At 46.6% G+C, this 25,000-nt stretch overlaps 2 protein-coding genes across 3 annotated transcripts in view; both read right to left on the bottom strand.

Moving 5' to 3' along the window:
- Positions 1-7,456, bottom strand: part of LOC306739756 (dynamin-1-like) — a gene marked incomplete at both ends in the record, with an annotated part of 27,445 nt that extends 19,989 nt beyond the window's left edge. For both annotated transcript variants that reach the window (XM_079221806.1, XM_079221805.1), the window contains 8 exons: positions 88-223; positions 576-718; positions 2,674-2,834; positions 3,250-3,348; positions 3,497-3,700; positions 4,071-4,220; positions 4,545-4,618; positions 7,296-7,456. In XM_079221806.1, the coding sequence (XP_079077932.1) occupies positions 88-223; positions 576-718; positions 2,674-2,834; positions 3,250-3,348; positions 3,497-3,700; positions 4,071-4,220; positions 4,545-4,618; positions 7,296-7,456 (1,128 nt within the window). The remainder of the gene's footprint in view (positions 1-87; positions 224-575; positions 719-2,673; positions 2,835-3,249; positions 3,349-3,496; positions 3,701-4,070; positions 4,221-4,544; positions 4,619-7,295) is intronic.
- Positions 7,457-14,991: 7,535 nt separating this feature from the next.
- Positions 14,992-25,000, bottom strand: part of LOC306740196 (FHF complex subunit HOOK-interacting protein 2B-like) — a gene marked incomplete at its 5' end in the record, with an annotated part of 13,138 nt that continues 3,129 nt past the window's right edge. Inside the window, 11 exons of the mRNA XM_079222301.1 lie at positions 14,992-15,226; positions 15,524-15,624; positions 15,735-15,875; positions 15,987-16,124; positions 16,509-16,599; positions 16,728-16,859; positions 18,472-18,641; positions 22,768-22,924; positions 23,354-23,430; positions 23,640-23,757; positions 24,414-24,613. Coding sequence (XP_079078427.1) covers positions 15,025-15,226; positions 15,524-15,624; positions 15,735-15,875; positions 15,987-16,124; positions 16,509-16,599; positions 16,728-16,859; positions 18,472-18,641; positions 22,768-22,924; positions 23,354-23,430; positions 23,640-23,757; positions 24,414-24,613 — 1,527 coding nt within the window. The 3' untranslated portion in view covers positions 14,992-15,024. The remainder of the gene's footprint in view (positions 15,227-15,523; positions 15,625-15,734; positions 15,876-15,986; positions 16,125-16,508; positions 16,600-16,727; positions 16,860-18,471; positions 18,642-22,767; positions 22,925-23,353; positions 23,431-23,639; positions 23,758-24,413; positions 24,614-25,000) is intronic.

Genomic DNA, 25,000 nt, shown 5'->3' with positions numbered 1-25,000 from the left:
TGTGTGTCTGTGTGTGTGTGTTACCACAGTGTGTGTGTGTGTGTGTGTGTGTGTGTGTGTGTGTGTGTGTGTGTGTGTGTGTGTTACCTTGACCAGCTCAAAGGGGAAGCGCTCGTGGAAGATCCGGTTGATCTTGGCTCCTCCTGACAGCTCGTATGTTTCCACCTGATCTCCAGATCCTTCAATTCGCTTCTCAAAGTCCACCGCGAACTGCTGCACCATCCTGACACACACACACACACACACACACACACACACACACACACACACACACACACACACACCACACACACACACATAGACACACACTCTCTCACACACACACACACACACACACAGACACACACACAGACACACACACACTCTCTCACACACACACACACATTAGCATCTATGTATAGCATTAGCATCCATATGTATTCCTGTCTAGTATTAACATATATGTAGCGTTATCCTATATAAGTAGTATTATCATCTATATGTAGCATTAGCATCTAGGTATATTAGTGTGTAGTATTAGCATCTAGGTATATTAGTGTGTAGTATTAGCATCTATATGTAGCATTAGCACTGACTGCAGCAGGGCCTTGGTCTTGCGTCCCGGGTCGTCTGGCCTGAAGCTCTTGTACTCCTCCACCTCCTTCTCGATGGACAGCAGCTGGCCCTGCAGTTTGCTGCGTAACGCCGGCAACGTGTCCCGGATGTGGTTGGTCAGTTGCTGGTAACGGAGACACACTTTGTTACTAGGTTACAGAGGAAGCTGATTGCTAAGCTAACACTAAACTCAAACCTCAAACCACAAACCACGTCATCTCACTGTCCGAGTGCAACATAGTTCTGAACCAGGTAGACACATGCAAGACACATCCTGGACTGATTGCTACAGACATTTCTGCCGATCCTTATTGGATCAATGTCATCAAAAGCTATCAAAAGCTAGTTGATATCTCATTGTGTTTAGAAGATATGGACCAATGAACCTCTGAGGACATGCATCCATTATCAGCCGCTTATCCGGGGAAGTCAGTGTTATGTGACAAACAGCATCCGATCAACATGACATTTACATGATGTTGTCTACAGTTGATATAACATAATTCATGTTAGAGCATGTTGTCTAGCACCACACAGTGGTTATAGGAAGCCTCATTTCCAGCAGACCTCCATGCAAGAATAAAACTATAACTCGTGTCCGATGTTTGCAGACATTCTCCTGCCAGAACCCCCGACGTGCACAAAGGTGTGAGGGCCCATACATCACTTTAATTATTGTTATTATTATTAGTTATCATAGAAGAGGAATAGAAGACACATTCATATTAAACTCTTATTTACAACTGTCAGTTCCAAGCAGCTTGACTCGAAGATTTACAGTCCGTCTGATTGAGAAGAAGATTCAGCCGGGATGGTTTCACACCTATGACCTTTCAGGGGACTTTCAGGGGACCTTCTGAGGACCTTCTAAAGACTTTCAGGGGACCTTCTGAGGACCTTCTAAAGACTTTCAGGGGACCTTCTGAGGACCTTCTCAAGACTTTTAGGGGACCTTCTGAGGACCTTCTAAAGACTTTCAGGGGACCTTCAGAGGACATTCTGAGGACCTTCTAAAGACTTTCTGAGGACCTTCTAAAGACTTTCAGGGGACCTTCTGAGGACCTTCTAAAGACTTTCAGGGGACCTTCAGAGGACATTCTGAGGACCTTCTAAAGACTTTCTGAGGACCTTCTAAAGACTTTCAGGGGACCTTCTGAGGACCTTCTAAAGACGTTCAGGGGACCTTCTGAGGACCTTCTAAAGACTTTCAGGGGACCTTCTGAGGACCTTCTAAAGACTTTCAGGGGACCTTCTGAGGACCTTCTAAAGACTTTCAGGGGACCTTCTGAGGACCTTCTAAAGACGTTCAGGGGACCTTCTGAGGACCTTCTAAAGACTTTCAGGGGACCTTCTGAGGACCTTCTAAAGACTTTCAGGGGACCTTCTGAGGACCTTCTAAAGACTTTCAGGGGACCTTCAGAGGACATTCTGAGGACCTTCTAAAGACTTTCTGAGTACCTTCTAAAGACTTTCAGGGGACCTTCTGAGGACCTTGTAAAGACGTTCAGGGGACCTTCTGAGGACCTTCTAAAGACTTTCAGGGGACCTTCTGAGGACCTTCTAAAGACTTTCAGGGGACCTTCTGAGGACCTTCTAAAGACTTTCAGGGGACCTTCAGAGGACCTTCTAAAGACTTTCAGGGGACATTCTGAGGACATTCTGAGGACCTTCTAAAGACTTTCAGGGGACCTTCTGAGGACCTTCTAAAGACTTTCAGGGGACATTCTGAGGACCTTCTGAGGACTTTCTAAAGACTTTTAGGGGACCTTCTAAAGACTTTCAGGGGACCTTCTGAGGACCTTCTAAAGACTTTCAGGGGACCTTCTGAGGACCTTCTAAAGACTTTCAGGGGACATTCTGAGGACCTTCGGAGGACTTTCTGAGGACCTTCTAAAGACTTTTAGGGGACCTTCTAAAGACTTTCTGAGGACCTATTAAAAACTTTCAGGGGACCTTCTGAGGACTCTCAAATGGACTTCTAAGAACCTTTTGAGCACCTTCGGTGTACATTAGAGGAACAAACACAAGAGGATTTACCAGAACACTTAAATGAAGACCTGAGTGAGTGTGTGTGCGAACCTGGTTGAGGGTCTTCTGCAGGTAGCCAGTGCCCATGCGGTCTGCCAGGTGTCGGTATGACGGGTGCGACAGGAAGAACTTCCTCTCAGCCTGCAGAGCTGCTGTGATGTCTTTACGCCCATCGATGTCCTTCTGACTGCGGTTCACCACCCCGATGTAACCTGAGTCCAGAGCTTATCATTGTCTCTGAGGACACCTGGGAGCCTGTTACCTAAGTTTATCATTGTCTCTGAGGACACCTGGGAGCCTGTTACCTAAGTTTATCATTGTCTCTGAGGACACCTGGGAGTCTGTTACCTGAGCTTATCATTGTCTCTGAGGACACCTGGGAGCCTGTTACCTGAGCTTATCATTGTCTCTGAGGACACCTGGGAGTCTGTTACCTGAGCTCATCATTGTCTCTGAGGACACCTGGGAGTCTGTTACTTGCAGATTAACCTAGTCTGATCACTGCTTCTTCTTACCTCTCTACTGGTTTCTATTATTCTCTACTGGTTTCTATTCTTACCTCTCTACTGGTTTCTATTCTTCTCTACTGGTTTCTATTCTTACCTCTCTACTGGTTTCTATTCTTACCTCTGCGTAGTGGGAGCAGCTTGTTCTCCAGAATGTCTCTGGCATCCGTCCCTTCATCCATCAGGTCCAGTTTAGTGATCACACCGATGGTCCTGAGACCTGAAGACAGAATACAGACATGTGAGGGGACAAGGAGGTGAGGAGAGGAGGAGGTGAGGGGAGGGGAGGCGTTGAGGGGACGAGGAGGTGAGGGGTCGAGGAGGTGAGGGGTCGAGGAAGTAAAGGGTCGAGGAGCCGAGGGTCTGACCTTGGGGGTCGACCTCTTTGGCGATCTTCAGAGCGTCTGAGTTGGCGAGGTCGGAGTTTGCCGGAGACACGGCCAGCAGGAGGCAGTTGTCCTTGGTGACGAACTGAAGCAGCATCTCTTTGATCTGGTTCTCGATGTCGGCGGGCTGATCCCCGACCGGGACCTTCGTCATGCCGGGAAGATCCACCAGAGTCAGGTTCAGTACTGAGGACACACATAGAGTCAGGTTCAGTACTGAGGACACACACAGTCAGGTTCAGTACTGAGGACACACATAGAGTCAGGTTCAGTACTGAGGACACACACAGAGTCAGGTTCAGTACTGAGGACACACACACAGTCAGGTTCAGTACTGAGGACACACATAGAGTCAGGTTCAGAACTGAGGACACACATAGAGTCAGGTTCAGTACTGAGGACACACACAGAGTCAGGTTCAGAACTGAGGACACACACAGTCAGGTTCAGTACTGAGGACACACACGGGGGGGTGTAATATGTGAGTGTGTGTATATACGTGTATATATGTGTTTATATATGTGTATATGTATATATGTGTATATATACGTGGTACCGTTGGGGGAGTACACCCTCAGGTTGATCGGCACTGGGCTGATTCCTTTGTTCTGGCCGGTGATTCGATCCGTTTCAGCTTCGATCTCCTGACGGACTTCCTCAAAGTCCACGAACTTCTTCCCTTTACAGTGCAGGAACTCTGCATACTCTGATCAATACACATGATCAATACACATGATCAATACTCTGATCAATACACATGATCAATACACAAGATCAATACTCTGATCAATACACAAGATCAATACACATGATCAATACTCTGATCAATATACAAGATCAATACACATGATCAATACTCTGATCAATACACATGATCAATATACATGATCAATACACATGATCAATACTCAGATCAATACACATGATCAATACACATCACATGATCAATACACAAGACCAATACACATGATCAGCTCACTGATCAGCTCATTGATCACAGTGTAACCATGACGACAGTCAACCTGCTCACCTGTTGGACAGTTGATGAGCTGAAGAACCAGAGGACGACGAGTCACGATACCTGAACCACGAGGGAGGAAGTCTCTGAGAGGAGGAGACGAGGAGAGGAGGAAGAGAGGAGAGGAGGAGAGGAGGGGAGGAGAGGAGGAGAAGGAGAGGAGGAGAGGAGAGGAGAGGAGGAGGAAGAGGAGGAAGAGAGGAGGAGGAGGAGAGGAGGAGAGGAAGAGGAAGAGGAGGAAGAGAGGAGGAGGAACCATTAATTCAAAAAGTAAACAGAACCGAGAGAACAGAGAACCTGAACAGGTAGAGAACCTGAACAGGTAGAGAACAGAAAACCTGAACAGGTAGAGAACAGATAACCTGAACAGGTAGAGAACCTGAACAGGTAGAGAACAGAGAACCTGAACAGGTAGAGAACCTGAACAGGTAGAGAACAGAGAACCTGAACAGGTAGAGAACAGAGAACCTGAACAGGTAGAGAACAGAGAACCTGAACAGGTAGAGAACAGAACGTGGATGAGCAGAGAGGTCGACACCACCTTCAGACCAGGTGACTACAGCTCATCCAGAGCCAACCTGAAGAGGGGCATCGAGAGGGCCAAGCACAACCACAAGCTAAGGACTGAGGAGTAATTCAACCCGCATGTGGCAAGGCATCCAGCCCTTCCTGATGAGCTTCACAACTTTTATGCTCGCGTTGACAGGGACAACCAGGAGGCGGAGGCCATCGAGACTTTCCCCCTGCAGACCACCAGCCCCTCACCCTCTCCCCCACCGACGTGTGTGCTGCGCTAAGCAGAGTCAATGCACGTAAGGCTGCTGGCCTTGATGGCATCCCTGGACGCATGCTCAAGGCCTGTGCTGGGCAGCTGACTGCGGTCCTGACTGACATCTTCAACCTGTCACTGGCCCAAGCAGCCGTACCCACATGCTTCATACTCACCTCAATCGTGCCAGTGCCAAAGCACTCCACTGCATCGAGCCTCAACGACTTCCGGCCTGTTGCACCCCATCGTTATGAAGTGCTTTGTGCATCTCAAAACCTACCACCCACACAGGACCGCCTACAATTCACATACCGCCAGAACAGAAGTACAGAGGACGCCATCTCCACAGCGCTTCCCTCCGCCCTCTCCCACCTGGACAACAACAACACCTACGTGAGAATGCTGTTCATTGATTTCAGTTCAGCATTTAACACCATCATCCCCTCCAAACTGAATACCAAACTAGGTGAGTTTGGCACCTCCCTCTGCAGATGGATACTGGATTTACTAACCAACAGACTTCAGGATGTAAGGTTAGGCCACACCTCCTCTACCTCACTCTGAACACTGGCGTTCCACAGGGCTGTGTGCTGGGTCCTCCTCTACTCCCTGTTCACCTATGACTGCACGCCTACATGGTTCCATTACCTTCATCAAGTTTGCAGACTACACAGCGGTGGTGGGAGGAGGTCCGACCTACAGGGAGGAGGTCTGTCCTACAGGCAGGAGGTCTGGCCTACAGGGAGGTGGTCCGTCCTACAGGCAGGAGGTCCGTCCTACAGGGAGGAGGTCCGTTCTACAGGGAGGAGGTCTGGCCTGCAGGCAGGAGGTCCGTTCTACAGGCAGGAGGTCCGGCCTACAGGCAGGAGGTCCGTCCTACGGGGAGGAGGTCCGTTCTACAGGGAGGAGGTCTGGCCTTCAGGGAGGAGGTCTGTCCTACAGGGAGGAGGTCTGTCCTACAGGGAGGAGGTCTGGCCTTCAGGGAGGAGGTCTGGCCTACAGGGAGGAGGTCTGGCCTTCAGGGAGGAGGTCTGGCCTACAGGGAGGAGGTCTGTCCTACAGGGAGGAGGTCTGGCCTTCAGGGAGGAGGTCTGTCCTACAGGGAGGAGGTCTGGCCTACAGGGAGGAGGTCTGTCCTACAGGGAGGAGGTCTGTCCTTCAGGGAGGAGGTCCAGCACCTAGCGGTGTGGTGCGCCAACAACAACCTGACCCTCAACACCAAGAAGACCAAAGAGCTCATCGTGGACCTCAGGAAGACAAAGCGCTGCACACACTCCCTCATCCATATCAATGAAACAGAGGTTGGTTGTGTCTCCAGCTTCAGGTTCCTGGGTGTCCACATCTCAGAGGACCTCTCTTGGACCCTCAACACCTTGACCCTGGTCCAGAAGGCCCACCAACGTCTCTTCTTCCTGAGGAGACTGAAGAATATCTCCTCTGATCCTGGTGAACTTCTACCGCTGCACCATCGAGAGCATCCTGACTCACAGTCTGGTTTGGCAACTGCTCTCTCAGACCGGAAAGCTCTGCAGAGGAAGGTGAAGACCGCCCGACGCATCACCGGTACTCCACTCCCTGCCATAGAGTCCATCCACCTCAAGCACTGCCTATGAGAGTGCACACCATCGTCAGGGACCCCACTCACCCCAGCCATGGACTTTTTGCCCTCCTCCCCTCTGGGAGGCGCTATAGGACCAGCAGGCTCAGGAACAGTTTCTTCCACTCGGCTGTCAACACCCTTAACTCGGCATCATGATGACAGCCCCCCATCACCACCACCAATCAACAGACACCTCCCATATTGTCAGTGACTTCTGAATCACTCAAACAGAATAATATTATTAAAACATATATTATTATAGACTATGATATTATTATATTATGTCATATTCATATATTACAGACAGACAGAGAGGCAGACAGACAGACAGACAGCTCACAGACAGACAGACAGACAGACAGCTCACAGACAGACAGACAGACAGACAGCTCACCTCCCCACGAAGTTCTCCAGCACGGAGCTCTTTCCCGCGCTCTGCCCGCCCACCACGGCGATCTGCGGCAGGTCCAGACTGTGGTTCTGCCCGGCGGACGAGAAGGCGTCCTGGAGCCGGTTCACCAGCGGGATCAGGTCCTCCATGCCGCGGTTACCCATCCCGGCGGAGAGAGAGACAGGGGGAGAGAGAGAGAGAGAGAGAGACAGGGGGAGAGAGAGAGAGAGAGACAGGGGGAGAGAGAGAGAGAGAGACAGGGGGAGAGAGACAGGTGGAGAGAGAGAGAGAGAGAGAGACAGGGGGAGAGAGAGAGAGAGACAGGGGGAGAGATACAGGTGGAGAGAGAGAGAGACAGGGGGAGAGAAAGAGAGACAGGTAGAGAGAGAGAGACAGGGGGAGAGAGAGAGACAGGGGGAGAGAAAGAGAGACAGGTAGAGAGAGAGAGACAGGGGAGAGAGAGAGAGAGACAGGTGGAGAGAGAGAGACAGGTGGAGAGAGAGAGACGGGGGAGAGAGAGAGAGAGAGACAGGTGGAGAGAGAGAGACAGGTGGAGAGAGAGAGAGAGACGGGAGAGAGAGAGAGAGAGAGACGGGAGAGAGAGAGAGAGACAGGTGGAGAGAGAGAGAGAGACGGGAGAGAGAGAGAGAGAGACGGGAGAGAGAGAGAGAGACAGGTGGAGAGAGAGAGAGAGAGACGTAGGCTGCAGGACAACGCGCACAAGGAGATGCTGCAGCTGACCGTCTGTCGCTCTGCTTCCTGTCTCACGTCACGCAGCTGGTCGGTATCGATAAGGAGGACGATGAGGATGAAGATGTGACCTTCAGCTCCTCTCTCCTCCTCTGCAGGGAGGAACTCGTGCATCCGGTCCGGACCTTCACAATAAAAGCCCGGGACCATCCTCATGCTCCATCATGCTACTGCTCTCATTATGTCATATACATTAAATATATATTTTACATTATTATATGACATATATATATGTACACATCATATTATATAAAATGTATCATATTATAATACACACATACATATATGTATTATAATATGACATATTTAATATATTATATAAAATATATCATATTATAATACAGTATATAGTTATTATAATATATATATTAATTATTATCTTATCATAATACATATGTACATATATGTATGTATATACATATCTATTTATTAATATATATATATGCATATTAATATAAATTTATTATAATATGATATATATATATATATATATTTACGATACTATATGATATATACATGTACATATACATATGTATATATACACACATACATATATATATATACACTGTATATATACACTGTATATACACAGTGTATATATATATATATATATATATATATATGTGTATATATATGTGTATATATACACATATATATACACTGTATATATACACATATATATATGTGTGTATATACAGTGTATAAATATATGTGTATATATACACTGTATATATACACATATATGTGTATATATACAGTGTATACATACAGTGTGTATATATATATATATATATATATATATATATATATATATATATATATATATATATATATATATATATATATATAAAACAGTGCTTGCAATGTTAAATGAAAGGAAAACGTAAATGTAAACAAGATTGGACTATTATGTGACTTGTATTTGTTTTGTTATATGAAAATACATATTTACATTGAAATGAAGGTATTGTAAAACCAAAGTGCTGAAATAACTTCTTCTGAAGTTTTTTCACTAAGAAAATTACTAAAATATTGCTTAGATGTGTTCAGACTAGTGAAACAAATATAGTGCTTTTGGAACAACAGCAGTTATCTGAACATCAGGTAATGAAATACCAGTTATTACAAATACAAACACATATATAGGTAAACAGTCTTAGATAAAAGATCAGCTAAATTAAATGTAATGTATATGTTAATACACATCGTATATTTATATATTAATACACACCGTATATTAATATATTAATACACACCGTATATTAATATATTAATACACATATATACATATATACATGCATTAATGCCCCAAAAGAAACTAATCAATAAAGAAGATGATCCACAGGTTAAAAAGTTAGATTCACTTTTTATTGACTTACTTTTTTATTGAAATCATCAGATAGAAACTTTGCTTTCTTGTGTTTCATGGAAGAATATTAAAACTATAATAAATAACTAAAACTGCTGTTTGAGCGCAGGATGGGACACGGTGATGTCAGCGGACTGAGCTGGTAAGCGTATTACGTCACTTCCGGTTTCACCGTGCGCGTATGTGTTAGCCGATAACGTACTTGTCTCAGCTCCAGCTAAACCGAGCTAATTGTGTGATATTCTCCAGTACAAGCGCCTGATCACCTGCTGTACATCTTTCACATCTAAACACTCGACTCTCTTCTTCTTTTAGCGTCTCAACGCTTAAATCTAACTGTCCTGTTTTCACTTTGTTTGTTCTGCTAATCGTTAGCTACCTTACTTAGCCTAGCAGCTAGCGATGTCTTATTCCTCTTCCTCTCCTGCTCAGCGTGTCACATGTTTAGCTATTCCCCTGCCTTCTTTAATGATAACGGTACATGTAATAAGTGTAGTTTATTTGCTATGCTGGAGGCAGGTCTCAGTGGGTTAGATGCAGTTAGTGGAGTTAGAGGCTCCGCACCATTGAAGCTCAGACGTTAGCTACGTTAGCTTCGTTAGCCAGCCCAACTCCCGTAGTCGGTGCGGACCAACTAGCTTTAGCTTCTGATAGCGTTAGCTGTTCCCCGGCAGCCCCCGAGCAGCTGAGGGACTGGGTGACTGTACGAGGGAGGCAGAAGCCGGGATGTGAGCAGTCCTCTGGACACCGCCAGCCTCTTCCCGTTCCTAACCTCTCGCCACTCAGCGGCACTGAGAAACACACTTTGGTTGTCTGGAGCTCAATTGTTAGAAACGTGAAGATCGCGAAACCGGGGACCACAGTCAAATGTATTTCTGGGGCCAGAGCGGGTGACGTTGAGTCCTATTTAAAACTGTTGGCTAAAGACAAACGTGAATACAGTAAGATTGTAATACACGTCGGCGGTAATGACTCCCGACTTCGCCACTTTGAGGTCACTAAAATCAACGTGGAGTCGGTGTGTGCTTACGCCAAAACAATGGCGGACTCCGTAGTTTTCTCTGGCCCGCTCCCAAACACGGTGACTGATGAGATGTGTAGCCGCATGTCAGCTTTCCACCGCTGGTTGTCACGTGGTGTCCAGCAAACAATGTGGGCTTCGTAGACAACTGGAGGTCTTTCCGGGGAAACCCAGGTCTGATCAGGGGTGACGGCATCCATCCCACTTCGGATGGAGCGGATCTCCTTCCTGTAAATATGACCAAGTGTATTGGTCGACCTCGTACATGACAGACCAGGAAGCAGAAGCAGAGTTGTAGTCTCACACCCTTCTCTGCATTCCCTCTTTTCTTTAGGGCGGCTGCCCACATTTACTCTATAGAGACTGTGTCTGTCCCACGGCCACTTAAACTAATTAAATCAAAAGTAACCAAAAGAGGAGTTATAGAAAATAACCTCATAAAGGTTAACACCACTAATGCAAAAGTGCAACATGATAGGAGAGTTAAGTGTGGACTCCTAAATATTAGGTCTTTGTCTTCTGAAGCTGTATTAGTAAATTAATTAATATCAGATAATGATATTGATGTGTTGTGTCTTACTGAAACCTGGCTGAGACATGAGGAATATGTCAGCCTAAATGAATCTACTCCTCCAAGTCATGTTAATACTCACATTCCTCGAGGCACCGGCCGAGGAGGTGGAGTAGCTGCCATCTTTGACTCGGGTCTGTTAATGGGTCCTAAACCTGGACTGAACTGCAACTCATTTGAAAGCCTTGTTCTTAGTCTTTCACATCCAACCTGGAAAACAGTTCAGCCCATTCTGTTTGTTGTGGTATATCGAGCACCAGGTACATACTCAGAATTTATTTCAGAATTTTCTGAGTTTTTGTCAAGTTTGGTCCTTAAGACTGATGAGGTTATTATTGTAGGGGATTTTAATATTCATGTGGATGTCAGCAATGATAGCCTTAGTGTTGCATTTAGCTCATTGTTGGATTCGATTGGCTTCTGTCAGAGAGTACAGGAACGACTCACTGTTTTAACCACACCCTCGACCTTGTTCTTACATATGGCATTGACGTGGAGCATTCAGTAGTGTTTCCTCAGAACCCTCTTTTATCAGACCATTGCCTTATAACTTTTGAGTTTATACTACCGGATTGTACAGCGTTAGGCAAGAGTTTTTACACCAGATGTCTAACTGACGGTGCTGTTGCTAGATTTAAGGAAGCGATTCCTTCTGTATTTGATTCATTACCATGTCTCAATATAACAGAGGACTCCTGTGCTAACTTTACTCCCTCCCAGATTGATCAGCTCGTCGATGGTGCTACTGGCTCATTGAGAGTGACACTGGACTCGATAGCCCCTCTAAAAAAGAGGATCATTAAGCAAAGGAGGCTCGCTCCATGGTACAACCCTCAGACCCGTATATTAAAGCAAGCATCAGGAAGCTTGAGGGCATATGGCGTTCCAACGGTCTGGAGGAGTCCCGGTTTGGCGGGATAGTCTGAGAACATATAAGAAGGTCCTCCGTAATGCCAGAGGAGCCTACTACTCATCACTAATAGAGAAAAACAAGAGCGACCCTAGGTTTCTCTTTAGCACTGTGGCCAGGCTGGCTGAGAGTCATAGCTCGGTGGATCCGTGTATTCCTATAGACCTCAGTAGTAATGACTTCATGAACTTCTTCAATGGTAAGATTCTGGCTATTAGAGACAGAATCGGTGATCTCCTGCCCTCGACTACTGCCGGTCCATCCTCAGGTGGGATGACATGGAGGAGGCTGTGGGCCCTGCTGTGTGTCTGGATGGATTTTTACCATCAACCTCGACCAACTGTCTTCAATGGTTTCTACTTCTAAATCGTCTACCTGTCTCCTGGACCCTGTTCCGACTAAGCTGTTTAAGGAAGTTGTACCTTTAGTTAGTGCCTCTCTACTAGATATTATCAATGGGTCTTTACTAATGGGTCATGTACCACAGTATTTTAAAGTAGCAGTAATTAAACCTCTTCTTAAGAAGCCCACTCTGGATCCAGAGGTGTTGGCTAACTACAGACCTATCTCTAACCTTCCCTTCCTCTCTAAGATACTGGAGAAGGTAGTCGCAAACCAGTTGTGTGACTTTTACATAACAATAGTTTATTTGAGAAGTTTCAGTCAGGATTTAGAAAGCATCATAGCACAGAGACACTAGTGACAATTACTAATGACCTTCTAGTTGCATCAGATAGGGGACTTGTCTCTGTTCTGGTCTTGTTAGACCTTAGTGCTGATAAAGGACTTGTCTCTGTTCTGGTCTTGTTAGACCTTAGTGCTGATAAAGGACTTGTCTCTGTTCTGGTCTTGTTAGACCTTAGTGCTGATAAAGGACTTGTCTCTGTTCTGGTCTTGTTAGACCTTAGTGCTGATAAAGGACTTGTCTCTGTTCTGGTCTTGTTAGACCTTAGTGCAGCGTTTGACACCATTGACCATGACATCTTATTACAGAGACTAGACCAGTCGATTGGTATTAAAGGTACAGCACTAAGCTGGTTTAAGTCGTATTTATCAGATGATCTCAGTTTGTATTTATAAACGATGAGGCCTCGATGACCACCGGTGTTCATCATGGAGTTCCACAAGGTTCTGTGCTTGGACCAATTTTATTCACCTTATATATGCTTCCTTTAGGCAATATTATCAGAAAACACTCCATAAACTTTCACTGTTATGCCGATGATACTCAACTATATCTGTCGATCAAGCCAGATGACACTTCAAGCGTGTCTTAAAGACATCAAAACCTGGATGACCTGCAACTTCCTGCTGCTGAACTTGGACAAGACTGAAGTTATTTTACTCGTACCAGAACACCTCAGAAATCAAGTATCTGATGATATGGTTTCTCTGGATGGCATCGCTCTGGCATCTACCACCACCGTAAGGAATCTCAGAGTTATTTTTGACCAGGACCTGTCCTTTGGCTCTCACGTGAAACAGATCTCAAGGACCGCCTTTTTTCACCTACGGAACATCTCAAAGATCCGGCACATCCTGTCTCAACGCAATGCAGAAACATTGATCCACGCATTTGTTACCTCAAGACTGGATTACTGTAACTCCGTATTATCAGGCTGCTCCGGTAAATCTCTTGGATCTCTCCAACTGATCCAGAATGCTGCAGCTCGTGTACTAACGAGGAAGAGAGATCACATTACTCCTGTATTAGCTGCTCTCCACTGGCTTCCTGTAAGATCGAGAATCATATTTAAAATCTTTCTCCTTACCTACAAAGCCTTAACTGGTGATGCACCATCATATCTTAAGGACCTTATAGTGCCATATTACCCCACGAGAGCATTACGCTCACTGAATGCAGGGTTACTTGTGGTTCCCAGAGTGTTAAAAAGTAGGTTGGGGGCTAGAGCTTTCAGTTATCGGGCTCCTCTTCTGTGGCATCAGCTTCCACTTTCAGTCCGGGGGGCAGACAGTCACCTCATTTAAGAGTAGACTTAAAACTTTCCTCTTTGGTAGCGCTTATAGTTAGGGCTGTTTCAGCCTTATAGTTAGGGCTGGCTCAGGTTTACCTGGTCCAGCCCCTAGATATGCTGCTATAGGCCTAGACAGCTGGGGGACATCTTAGGATACACTGAGCTCCTCCTTTCCTTCTCTTCCTCTTTCGCTCTTCCTCTCCTCCTCTTCACCTCTTCTTTCTCTCCTTCTGGATAAACGAGTGTCTCTTCAATGCATATTACTAACTCTACTTTCTTTTTCCATGGATTAGTGGCTGCCTGGAACCAGGGGGAGGACCAGGGTCCTCCCCCTGGCCCTGCTGATGCAACCATGGCCCTGCTGATGCAACCATGGCCCTGCTGATGCAACTGGCCTGGAGCCGGTCCTGCCAGCTGCCATGGCCCTGCTTTCTCCTCCCACTGCCCCTGGGATGCCCCTCCTCTCTACCTCCTTCTGCTTAATGGGTCGTGGCTATCTGGATCATGGACCATGCATACTACTCATTATATGAATCATTTCTGTCACATTCATTGAATGTGCTGTAACTCCGTTACGTTATTCATTCTGGCCACATGACATCTATTGCTTCTGTCCATCCGGAGAGGGATCCTCCTCTGTTGCTCTCCCTCAGGTTTCTTCCCCTTTTTTCCTTGTGAAAGGGTTTTTACTATCTTTATTGGGGGAGTTTTTCCTGATCCGATGTGAGGTCCCGGGACAGGATGTCATGTGTACAGATTGTAAAGCCCTCCGAGGCAAACTTGTATTTTTGATGTTGGGCTATACAAAATAAACTGAATTGAATGTCACGGTGATGTCACAGCGATGACACGGTGATGTCACAGCGATGACACGGTGATGTCACAGCGATGACACGGTGACACGGTGATGTCACAGTGATGTCACGGTGATGTCACAGTGACACGGCGATGTCACAGTGATGTCACAGTGATGTCACAGTGATGTCAGACTGTAAATTCAGGGTGAAGTGAGACAGGTGATGAAGGCAGAGACAATGAGGCGTTCAGGGTCGCCTGAGAAACTCTTCAGGTCACCTTTAGTCCAGGTGGACCAGCAGAGTCCCTGATCCAGTTCAGACAGCTGTACCTGTCGTCCTCAGGTAGAAGGGTTTCTGTCCCTGCTGGTCCAGGTGAGTCTCTGCTGGTCCAGGTGAGTCTCTGCTGGTCCAGGTGAGTCTCTGCTGGTCCAGGTGAGTCTCTGCTGGTCCAGGGGCAGTTTGACAAAGGCGATGGCGGCAAGCTCCTTACAGAACTCCTCAAGGACGACAACTCCTCTCAGCAGAGTCAAGTGCTCCAGTCTGAGGATCAATCCACAGGTTAACTCAGGTTTAACTCAGTAAACTCAGGTTTAAATCAGGAAAAAAGAGACAGGGTGGCTCAGTGGTTAGCATGCCCGTCTTTCAATCAGAGGGTCGGTGGTTCGAGCCCCGGTCCCGCTAGTCCATGTCCTGTTGCTAAGACTACGGTTACAGAGCAAACATGGAAGTCTCTTTGGATAAAAGATCAGCTAAATGAAATGTAAACTCAGTAAGAAGTCTAACATTCTGCACACGGCCACCATGACATGTGAGACAGGCAGACAGACAGGTAGTTACCCAGCAGCGTGGTTCAGACCCAGAAGGTCTCTCCTGGTGTTCACCAGTCTGTCTGTCAGGCCGGACACCTGCTGGACCCTCTGCACCAAGTCTCCCATCAACTGAGACACAGACAGGTGGAGACAGACAGACAGTCCATTAATTCTGAATATAGATGGGACTTCACAGTTTCATCAGACGGAGCAGTGAGACAGGTGGACATGTGTCTCACCCTGATGAGGACAGAGAACAGCGACGTGGAGCAGTGAGACAGGTGGATGTAGGGGTTCAGCAGGTACTCCTGCAGCAGCGGGTGCTGGAAGGCCGACAGTCTGGACAGAAGAGCCGTCACCTTCAGGTTCAGCTCGTACGGCTGCAACCACACGACAGACAGACAGGTGAGTCATCACGAGACACAGACAGGTGAGTCATCACGACAGACAGACAGGTGGCTGTGACATCACACAGACAGGTGCATGTCTACCTGCTCCAGGACGCGTCCCAATCGGTCGAACAGAACTTTCAGCAGGTGACCTTCAAAGAACTCGTCTTCCTCACCTGAGGAGGGAGGAAGACTGAGCGGCCAATCCCAGGACAGAGAGAGAGACTCGCACTGCGTCACCTGAGGAGGGAGGAGCGTCAGTAGCGTGTGTGTGTGTGTGTGTGTGTGTGTGTGTGTGTGTGTGTGTGTGTGTGTGTGTGTGTGTGTGTGTGTGTGCGTGTGTGTGTGTGTGTGTGTGTGTGTGTATTGTGGCAAACCAGGGGAACGACAGAGCACAGGGGAAAGATCCCTAACCTCAGGTTGGGGATGTGATCTAGGGAACGTACTTCTCAGTGCAGGTGCTGCAGCCAATTGGCACACGGCATTGGACACACCTGCAGCCCATCAGCTGACTAGAGGGAGTTTATGCTGGGAAGCAGCAAGGAGGTAGACAGACTGACAGGAGGGAGGAGGTGTGTGTGTGTGTGTGTGTACGTGTGTGTGTGTGTGTACGTGTGTGTGTACCTGTGTGTGAGCGTCGTGGACGTACGACTCGTATCCTCCTTCCTGCAGCAGTTGAGCTGATCGAACCTGAACTGGAACTAAACACAGGAAACTATACACACACACACACACACACACACACACACACAGTCTGATGTGAAGCAGCAACATTTTTTTTCAATCATCAGTATAAAACTGATTAAAACTAGTCTGTGTAATTTCAGTGTGTGTGTGTGTTACCTGTTGACAACATCAGCAGCTGATCCCAGACCAGAGGGAGAAGCAGAGGAGGAGGAGGAGAGAGGAGGAAGGAGCAGCTGACTGTCTGAGAACAGCAAGCTATCAGAGAAGAACGGATCCTCCTCCAGATCACTGCACACACACAGTTTTATGATGTCACCATGTCCTGTAGTGATGTCACCATGTAGTGATGTCACCATGTCCTGTAGTGATGTCACCATGTAGTGATGTCACCATGTCCTGTAGTGATGTCACCATGTAGTGATGTCACCATGTCCTGTAGTGATGTCACCATGTAGTGATGTCACCATGTCCTGTAGTGATGTCACCATGTAGTGATGTCACCATGTAGTGATGTCACCATGTCCTGTAGTGATGTCACCATGTAGTGATGTCAGCATGTCATGTAGTGATGTCACCATGTAGTGATGTCACCATGTAGTGATGTCACCATGTCCTGTAGTGATGTCACCATGTAGTGATGTCACCATGTCCTGTAGTGATGTCACCATGTAGTGATGTCACCATGTCCTGTAGTGATGGCACCATGTAGTGATGTCAGCATGTCATGTAGTGATGTCAGCATGTCATGTAGTGATGTCACCATGTAGTGATGTCACCATGTCCAGTAGTGATGTCAGCATGTAGTGATGTCAGCATATAGTGATGTCAGCATGTAGTGATGTCAGCATGTAGTGATGTCAGCATGTAGTGATGTCACCATGTCCAGTAGTGATGTCAGCATGTAGTGATGTCAGCATGTAGTGATGTCAGCATGTAGTGATGCCAGCATGTCCTGTAGTGATGTCACCATGTAGTGATGTCACCATGTAGTGATGTCAGCATGTAGTGATGTCAGCATGTAGTGATGTCAGCATGTAGTGATGTCAGCATGTAGTGATGCCACCATGTCCTGTAGTGATGTCACCATATCCTGTAGTGATGTCACCATATCCTGTAGTGATGTCAGCATGTCATGGAGTGATGTCAGCATGTAGTGATGTCACCATGTCCAGTAGTGATGTCACCATGTAGTGATGTCAGCATGTAGTGATGTCACCATGTCCTGTAGTGATGTCACCATGTAGTGATGTCACCATGTCCTGTAGTGATGTCAGCATGTAGTGATGTCACCATGTCCTGTAGTGATGTCAGCATGTAGTGATGTCACCATGTCCTGTAGTGATGTCACCATGTAGTGATGTCACCATGTCCTGTAGTGATGGCACCATGTAGTGATGTCACCATGTCCTGTAGTGACGTCACCATGTAGTGACGTCACCATGTCCTGTAGTGATGTCACCATGTAGTGATGTCACCATGTCCTGTAGTGATGTCACCATGTAGGGATGTCACCATGTCCTGTAGTGATGTCAACATGTCCTGTAGTGATGTCACCATGTAGTGATGTCACCATGTCCTGTAGTGATGTCACCATGTAGGGATGTCACCATGTCCTGTAGTGATGTCAACATGTCCTGTAGTGATGTCAGCATGTCGTGTAGTGATGTCAGCATGTCGTGTAGTCACCATGTCCTGTAGTGTAGTCACCATGTCGTGTAGTGATGTCACCATGTCATGTAGTCACCATGTCCTGTAGTGATATCACCATGTTCTATAGTGATGTCACCATGTCATGTAGTGATGTCACTATGTCCTGTAGTGATGTCACCATGTCCTGTAGTGACGTCACCATGTAGTGATGTCACCATGTCCTGTAGTGATGTCAGAGTGCTGTACTCACTCGCTGTCCTCACTGTTCTGGTGTCTCTCTTGGGGCCGGTCCTCCTGTCCTGCAGCAGGTGGAGACAGGTAACTACGACTCTGCAGGAATCTCAGCACCAGGATATCCAGAATGTCCCTGTGAGGCTTCTGTAGTAACTCCTCCACCAGAGACAGAGACGCCAAACTGATCTGGGGACATTCAAGGAGACACGGGATGGTACACATTCAAGTAGACGTTCAAGTAGAAGTTCAAGTAGACGTTCAAGGAGACATGGGATGGTAGACGTTCAAGGAGACATGGGATGGTAGACGTTCAAGGAGACATTCAATGGTAGACGTTCAAGGAGACATTCAATGGTAGACGTTCAAGGAGACATTCAATGGTAGACGTTCAATGAGACATGGGATGGTAGACGTTCAATGAGACATGGGATGGTAGACGTTCAATGAGACATGGGATGGTAGACGTTCAAGGAGACATGGGATGGTAGACATTCAAGGAGACTTTTAAGGAGACATGGGATGGTAGACATTCAAGTAGACATTCAAGGAGACTTTTAAGGAGACATGGGATGGTAGACATTCAAGGAGACATGGGATGGTAGACATTCAAGAAGACGTTCAAGTAGACATTCAATGAGACATGGGATGGTAGACATTCAAGTAGACATTCAAGGAGACTTTCAAGGAGACATGGGAAGGTAGACATTCAAGGAGACATTCAAGAAGACATGGGATGGTAGACGTTCAAATAGACATTCAAGGAGACAGGGGATGGTAGACATTCAAGTAGACATTCAAGGAGACATGCAAGGAGACATGGGATGGTAGACATTCAAGGAGACGTTCAAGTAGACATTCAAGGAGACATGGGATGGTAGACATTCAAGGAAACTTTCAAGGAGACTTTCAAGGAGACATGGGATGGTAGACGTTCAAGGAGACATGGGATGGTAGACGTTCAAGGAGACATTCAATGGTAGACGTTCAATGAGACATGGGATGGTAGACGTTCAATGAGACATGGGATGGTAGACATTCAAGGAGACATGGGATGGTAGACATTCAAGGAGACTTTTAAGGAGACATGGGATGGTAGACATTCAAGTAGACATTCAAGGAGACATGGGATGGTAGACATTCAAGAAGACGTTCAAGTAGACATTCAATGAGACATGGGATGGTAGACATTCAAGTAGACATTCAAGGAGACTTTCAAGGAGACATGGGAAGGTAGACATTCAAGGAGACATTCAAGAAGACATGGGATGGTAGACGTTCAAATAGACATTCAAGGAGACAGGGGATGGTAGACATTCAAGTAGACATTCAAGGAGACATGCAAGGAGACATGGGATGGTAGACATTCAAGGAGACGTTCAAGTAGACATTCAAGGAGACATGGGATGGTAGACATTCAAGGAAACTTTCAAGGAGACTTTCAAGGAGACATGGGATGGTAGACATTCAAGTAGATGTTCAAGTAGACGTTCAAGTAGACGTTCAATGAGACATGGGATGGTAGACATTCAAGGAGACGTTCAAGTAGACATTCAAGGAGACGTTCAAGTAGACATTCAAGGAGACATGGGATGGTAGACATTCAAGGAGACGTTCAAGGAGACATTCAAGGAGACATGGGATGGTAGACATTCAAGGAGACATGGGATGGTAGACGTTCAAGTAGACATTCAAGGAGATATGGGATGGTAGACATTCAAGTAGACATTCAAGGAGATATGGGATGGTAGACATTCAAGTAGACGTTCAAGTAGACATTCGAGGAGACAGGGGATGGTAGACATGCAAGGAGACAGGGGATGGTAGACATTCAAGTATACATTCAAGGAGACATGCAAGGAGACAGGGGATGGTAGACATGCAAGGAGACAGGGGATGGTAGACATGCAAGGAGACAGGGGATGGTAGACATGCAAGGAGACAGGGGATGGTAGACATTCAAGTATACATTCAAGGAGACATGCAAGGAGACAGGGGATGGTAGACATTCAAGTAGACATTCAAGGAGACTTTCAAGGAGACATTCAATGAGACATGGGATGGTAGACATTCAAGGAGACATGGGATGGTAGACGTTCAAGTAGACATTCAAGGAGACATGGGATGGTAGACATTCAAGGAGACATGGGATGGTAGACATTCAAGTAGACGTTCAAGTAGACATTCAAGGAGACAAGTGATGGTAGACATTCAAGTAGACGTTCAAGTAGACATTCAAGGAGACAGGGGATGGTAGACATGCAAGGAGACATGCAAGGAGACATGCAAGGAGACAGGGGATGGTAGACATTCAAGTAGACGTTCAATGGTAGACATTCAAGTAGACATTCAAGGAGATATTCAAGGAGACATGGGATGGTAGACATTCAAGTAGATGTTCAAGTAGATGTTCAAGTAGACGTTCAAGGAGACATGGGATGGTAGACATTCAAGTAGACGTTCAAGTAGACATTCAAGGAGACATGGGATGGTAGACATTCAAGGAGACTTTCAAGGAGACATGGGATGGTAGACATTCAAGGAGACATTCAAGGAGACATGGGATGGTAGACGTTCAAGTAGACATTCAAGGAGATATGGGATGGTAGACATTTAAGTAGACGTTCAAGTAGACATTCGAGGAGACAGGGGATGGTAGACATTCAAGGAGACATGCAAGGAGACATGCAAGGAGACATGCAAGGAGACATGCAAGGAGACAGGGGATGGTAGACATTCAAGGAGACATGGGATGGTAGACGTTCAAGTAGACATTCAAGGAGACAGGGGATGGTAGACATTCAAGGAGACAGGGGATGGTAGACATTCAAGGAGACAGGGAATGGTAGACATTCAAGGAGACATGCAAGTAGACATTCAAGGAGACTTTCAAGGAGACATTCAATGAGACATGGGATGGTAGACATTCAAGTAGACGTTCAAGTAGACATTCAATGAGACATGGGATGGTAGACATTCAAGTAGACGTTCAAGTAGACATTCAATGAGACATGGGATGGTAGACATTCAAGTAGACGTTCAAGTAGACATGGGATGGTAGACATTCAAGTAGACATGGGATGGTAGACATTCAAGTAGACATTCAAGGAGACAGGGGATGGTAGACGTTCAAGGAGACAGGGGATGGTAGACGTTCAAGTAGACATTCAAGAAGACTTTCAAGGAGACATGGGATGGTAGACATTCAAGGAGACATTCAAGGAGACATGGGATGGTAGACGTTCAAGTAGACATTCAAGGAGATATGGGATGGTAGACATTCAAGTAGACGTTCAAGTAGACATTCGAGGAGACAGGGGATGGTAGACATTCAAGGAGACGGGATGGTAGACATTCAAGTAGACATTCAAGGAGACATGCAAGGAGACATGCAAGGAGACATGCAAGGAGACATGCAAGGAGACAGGGGATGGTAGACATTCAAGGAGACAGGGGATGGTAGACATTCAAGTATACATTCAAGGAGACATTCAAGGAGACATGCAAGGAGACATGCAAGGAGACAGGGGATGGTAGACATTCAAGGAGACATGGGATGGTAGACGTTCAAGTAGACATTCAAGGAGACAGGGGATGGTAGACATTCAAGGAGACAGGGGATGGTAGACATTCAAGGAGACATGCAAGTAGACATTCAAGGAGACTTTCAAGGAGACATTCAATGAGACATGGGATGGTAGACATTCAAGTAGACGTTCAAGTAGACATTCAATGAGACAGGGGATGGTAGACATTCAAGTAGACATTCAAGGAGACAGGGGATGGTAGACATTCAAGGAGACAGGGGATGGTAGACATTCAAGGAGACATTCAATGAGACATTCAAGGAGACAGGTGATGGTAGACATTCAAGTAGACATTCAAGTAGACATGGGATGGTAGACATTTAAGGAGACGTTCAAGGAGACATTCAAGGAGACATTCAAGTAGACATTAAAGGAGACATGCAAGAAGACAGGGGATGGTAGACATTCAAGTAGACGTTCAAGTAGACATTCAAGGAGACAGGGGATGTAGACATTCAAGGAGACAGGGGATGGTAGACATTCAAGGAGACATTCAAGGAGACATGGGATGGTAGACATTCAAGTAGACGGGGGATGGTAGTGTCTATCTCTAGCAGGTACAGCAGGACATCGTCCACATAGAGAGACATGTTTTGTACTGTAGCATTGACATCACAACCTCTTATAGCTGGTGTGGTTCTGAGGAGCTCAGCAAGGATTGTGGTTCTTCTATACACAGTCTATGTCCAGTGTGTTGGTCCCCACAAGGCTACTGGAGCTGCACTCACCTGGTCAGAGATGTGGTCGCATCGCTGCACAAGCAGGGGAGTCAGTGTGTGTGTCCTCAGCAGGAAGTGAACTAGCTGATCCAGCAGAGACGAGGACTGGACGACTCTGACAGCAACACAGAGGATGGAGGTGGAGACCAGGACCACCTGCTCACACCTGGACCCCACACACACACACACACACACACACACACACACACACACACACACACACACACACACACACACTGTAGTGTACTCAGAGGTCACGTGTACTACTGTAGTGTACCCAGAGGTTATATGTACTACTGTAGTGTACTCAGAGGTCACGTGTACTACTGTAGTGTACTCAGAGGTCACGTGTACTACTGTAGTGTACTCAGAGGTCACGTGTACTACTGTAGTGTACCCAGAGGTCACGTGTACTACTGTAGTGTACCCAGAGGTCACGTGTACTACTGTAGTGTACCCAGAGGTCACGTGTACTACTGTAGTGTACCCAGAGGTCACGTGTACTACTGTAGTGTACTCAGAGGTCACGTGTACTACTGTAGTGTACTCAGAGGTCACGTGTACTACTGTAGTGTAACTGTACATCAGTACTTACGTGTGTAGCAGCTGAGGCTGGAGAACATCAAACAACCAAAACCGATGAACACACTGAGCTAGCTTCACTGCCAACACCTGCTTACACACACACACACACACACACACACACACACACACACACACACACACACACACACACACACACACACACACACACACACACACACACACACACACACACAAAACAGTGTATGACACATCTGGAAAACTACACTTTGAGTTGATACTGCTGACCACGTGAACACATTCAGATTGTGTGTGCGTGTGTGTGTGTTCGTGTATACCTGTGGTGCTTCTCTCATCAGGTGATCCAGGAAGTCCAACCAAGAGAAGAAGTTGGTCATGTGATTAGAAGCAGAAGACTCTGACCTGAGATCAGATCTGCAGTGAGAGAACTGAGAGCTGAAAACACAAAGAGACAGACAACATTACTCAGCTGATGATGATGATGATAATAATAATAATGATAATCACTGCTTCATCTAGAAACATAGATCTGACTATAACTACATGATCATATTATATTCATAAAAAAACTAGACTATAACTACAGCTGGTGTTAACCTAACCCTGCTGATGGAGGTTAACCTAACCTAACCCTGCTGATGGAGGTTAACCTAACCTAACCCTGCTGATGGAGGTTAACCTAATCCTACTGATAGAGGTTAACCTAACCTAACCCTGCTGATGGAGGTTAACCTAACCCTACTGATAGAGGTTAACCTAACCCTATTGATAGAGGTTAACCTAATCCTACTGATAGAGGTTAACCTAACCCTACTGATAGAGGTTAACCTAATCCTACTGATGGAGTTTAACCTAACCTAACCCTACTGATAGAGGTTAACCTAATCCTACTGATAGAGGTTAACCTAACCTAACCCTACTGATAGAGGTTTACCTAATCCTCCTGATAGAGGTTAACCTAACCCTACTGATGGAGGTTAACCTAACCCTACTGATAGAGGTTAACCTAACCTAACCCTGCTGATAGAGGTTAACCTAACCCTGCTGATCCTGCATCTGTTATCAGTACCCAAGTCACCATGGTCGGGTACCTCCATGGTGTATGAGGCCAGCTCTGCACCTCGCCAGGATCCAGACTCTCCAGAGGCAGCAGGCAGTAACGCTGCAGCAGCCTCCCAGCCAGCAGCTCTCCCAGCTGGGTATGATCGGCCAGAACCTCCCCTGAGGATTCAGACTGGAGCGCAGACAGCAGCAGGAGGCTCTCAAAGGCCTTCAGACACACCGAAGCCCTCTGTGGAGATAACAGCATGATCATGTGACCACAATGTGACCATGTGACCACCATGTGACCACAATGTGACCACCATGTGACCGCCATGTGACCGCCATGTGACTGCCATGTGACTGCCATGTGACCGCCATGTGACCATGTGACCACAATGTGACCACCATGTGACCGCCATGTGACTGCCATGTGACTGCCATGTGACCGCCATGTGACCATGTGACCACAATGTGACCACCATGTGACCGCCATGTGACCGCCATGTGACTGCCATGTGACCGCCATGTGACCATGTGACCACAATGTGACCGCCATGTGACCACCATGTGACTGACATGTGACCACCATGGACCATGTGACCACAATGTGACCACCATGGACCATGTGACCACA

This window comes from Taurulus bubalis (genome assembly GCF_910589615.1).
Source record: "Taurulus bubalis genome assembly, chromosome: 8".
Taxonomy (NCBI): Eukaryota; Metazoa; Chordata; class Actinopteri; order Perciformes; family Cottidae; genus Taurulus; species Taurulus bubalis.
The sequence above is the reverse complement of the archived record's forward strand: the minus strand, read 5'-3'. Positions and strand labels throughout refer to the sequence as shown.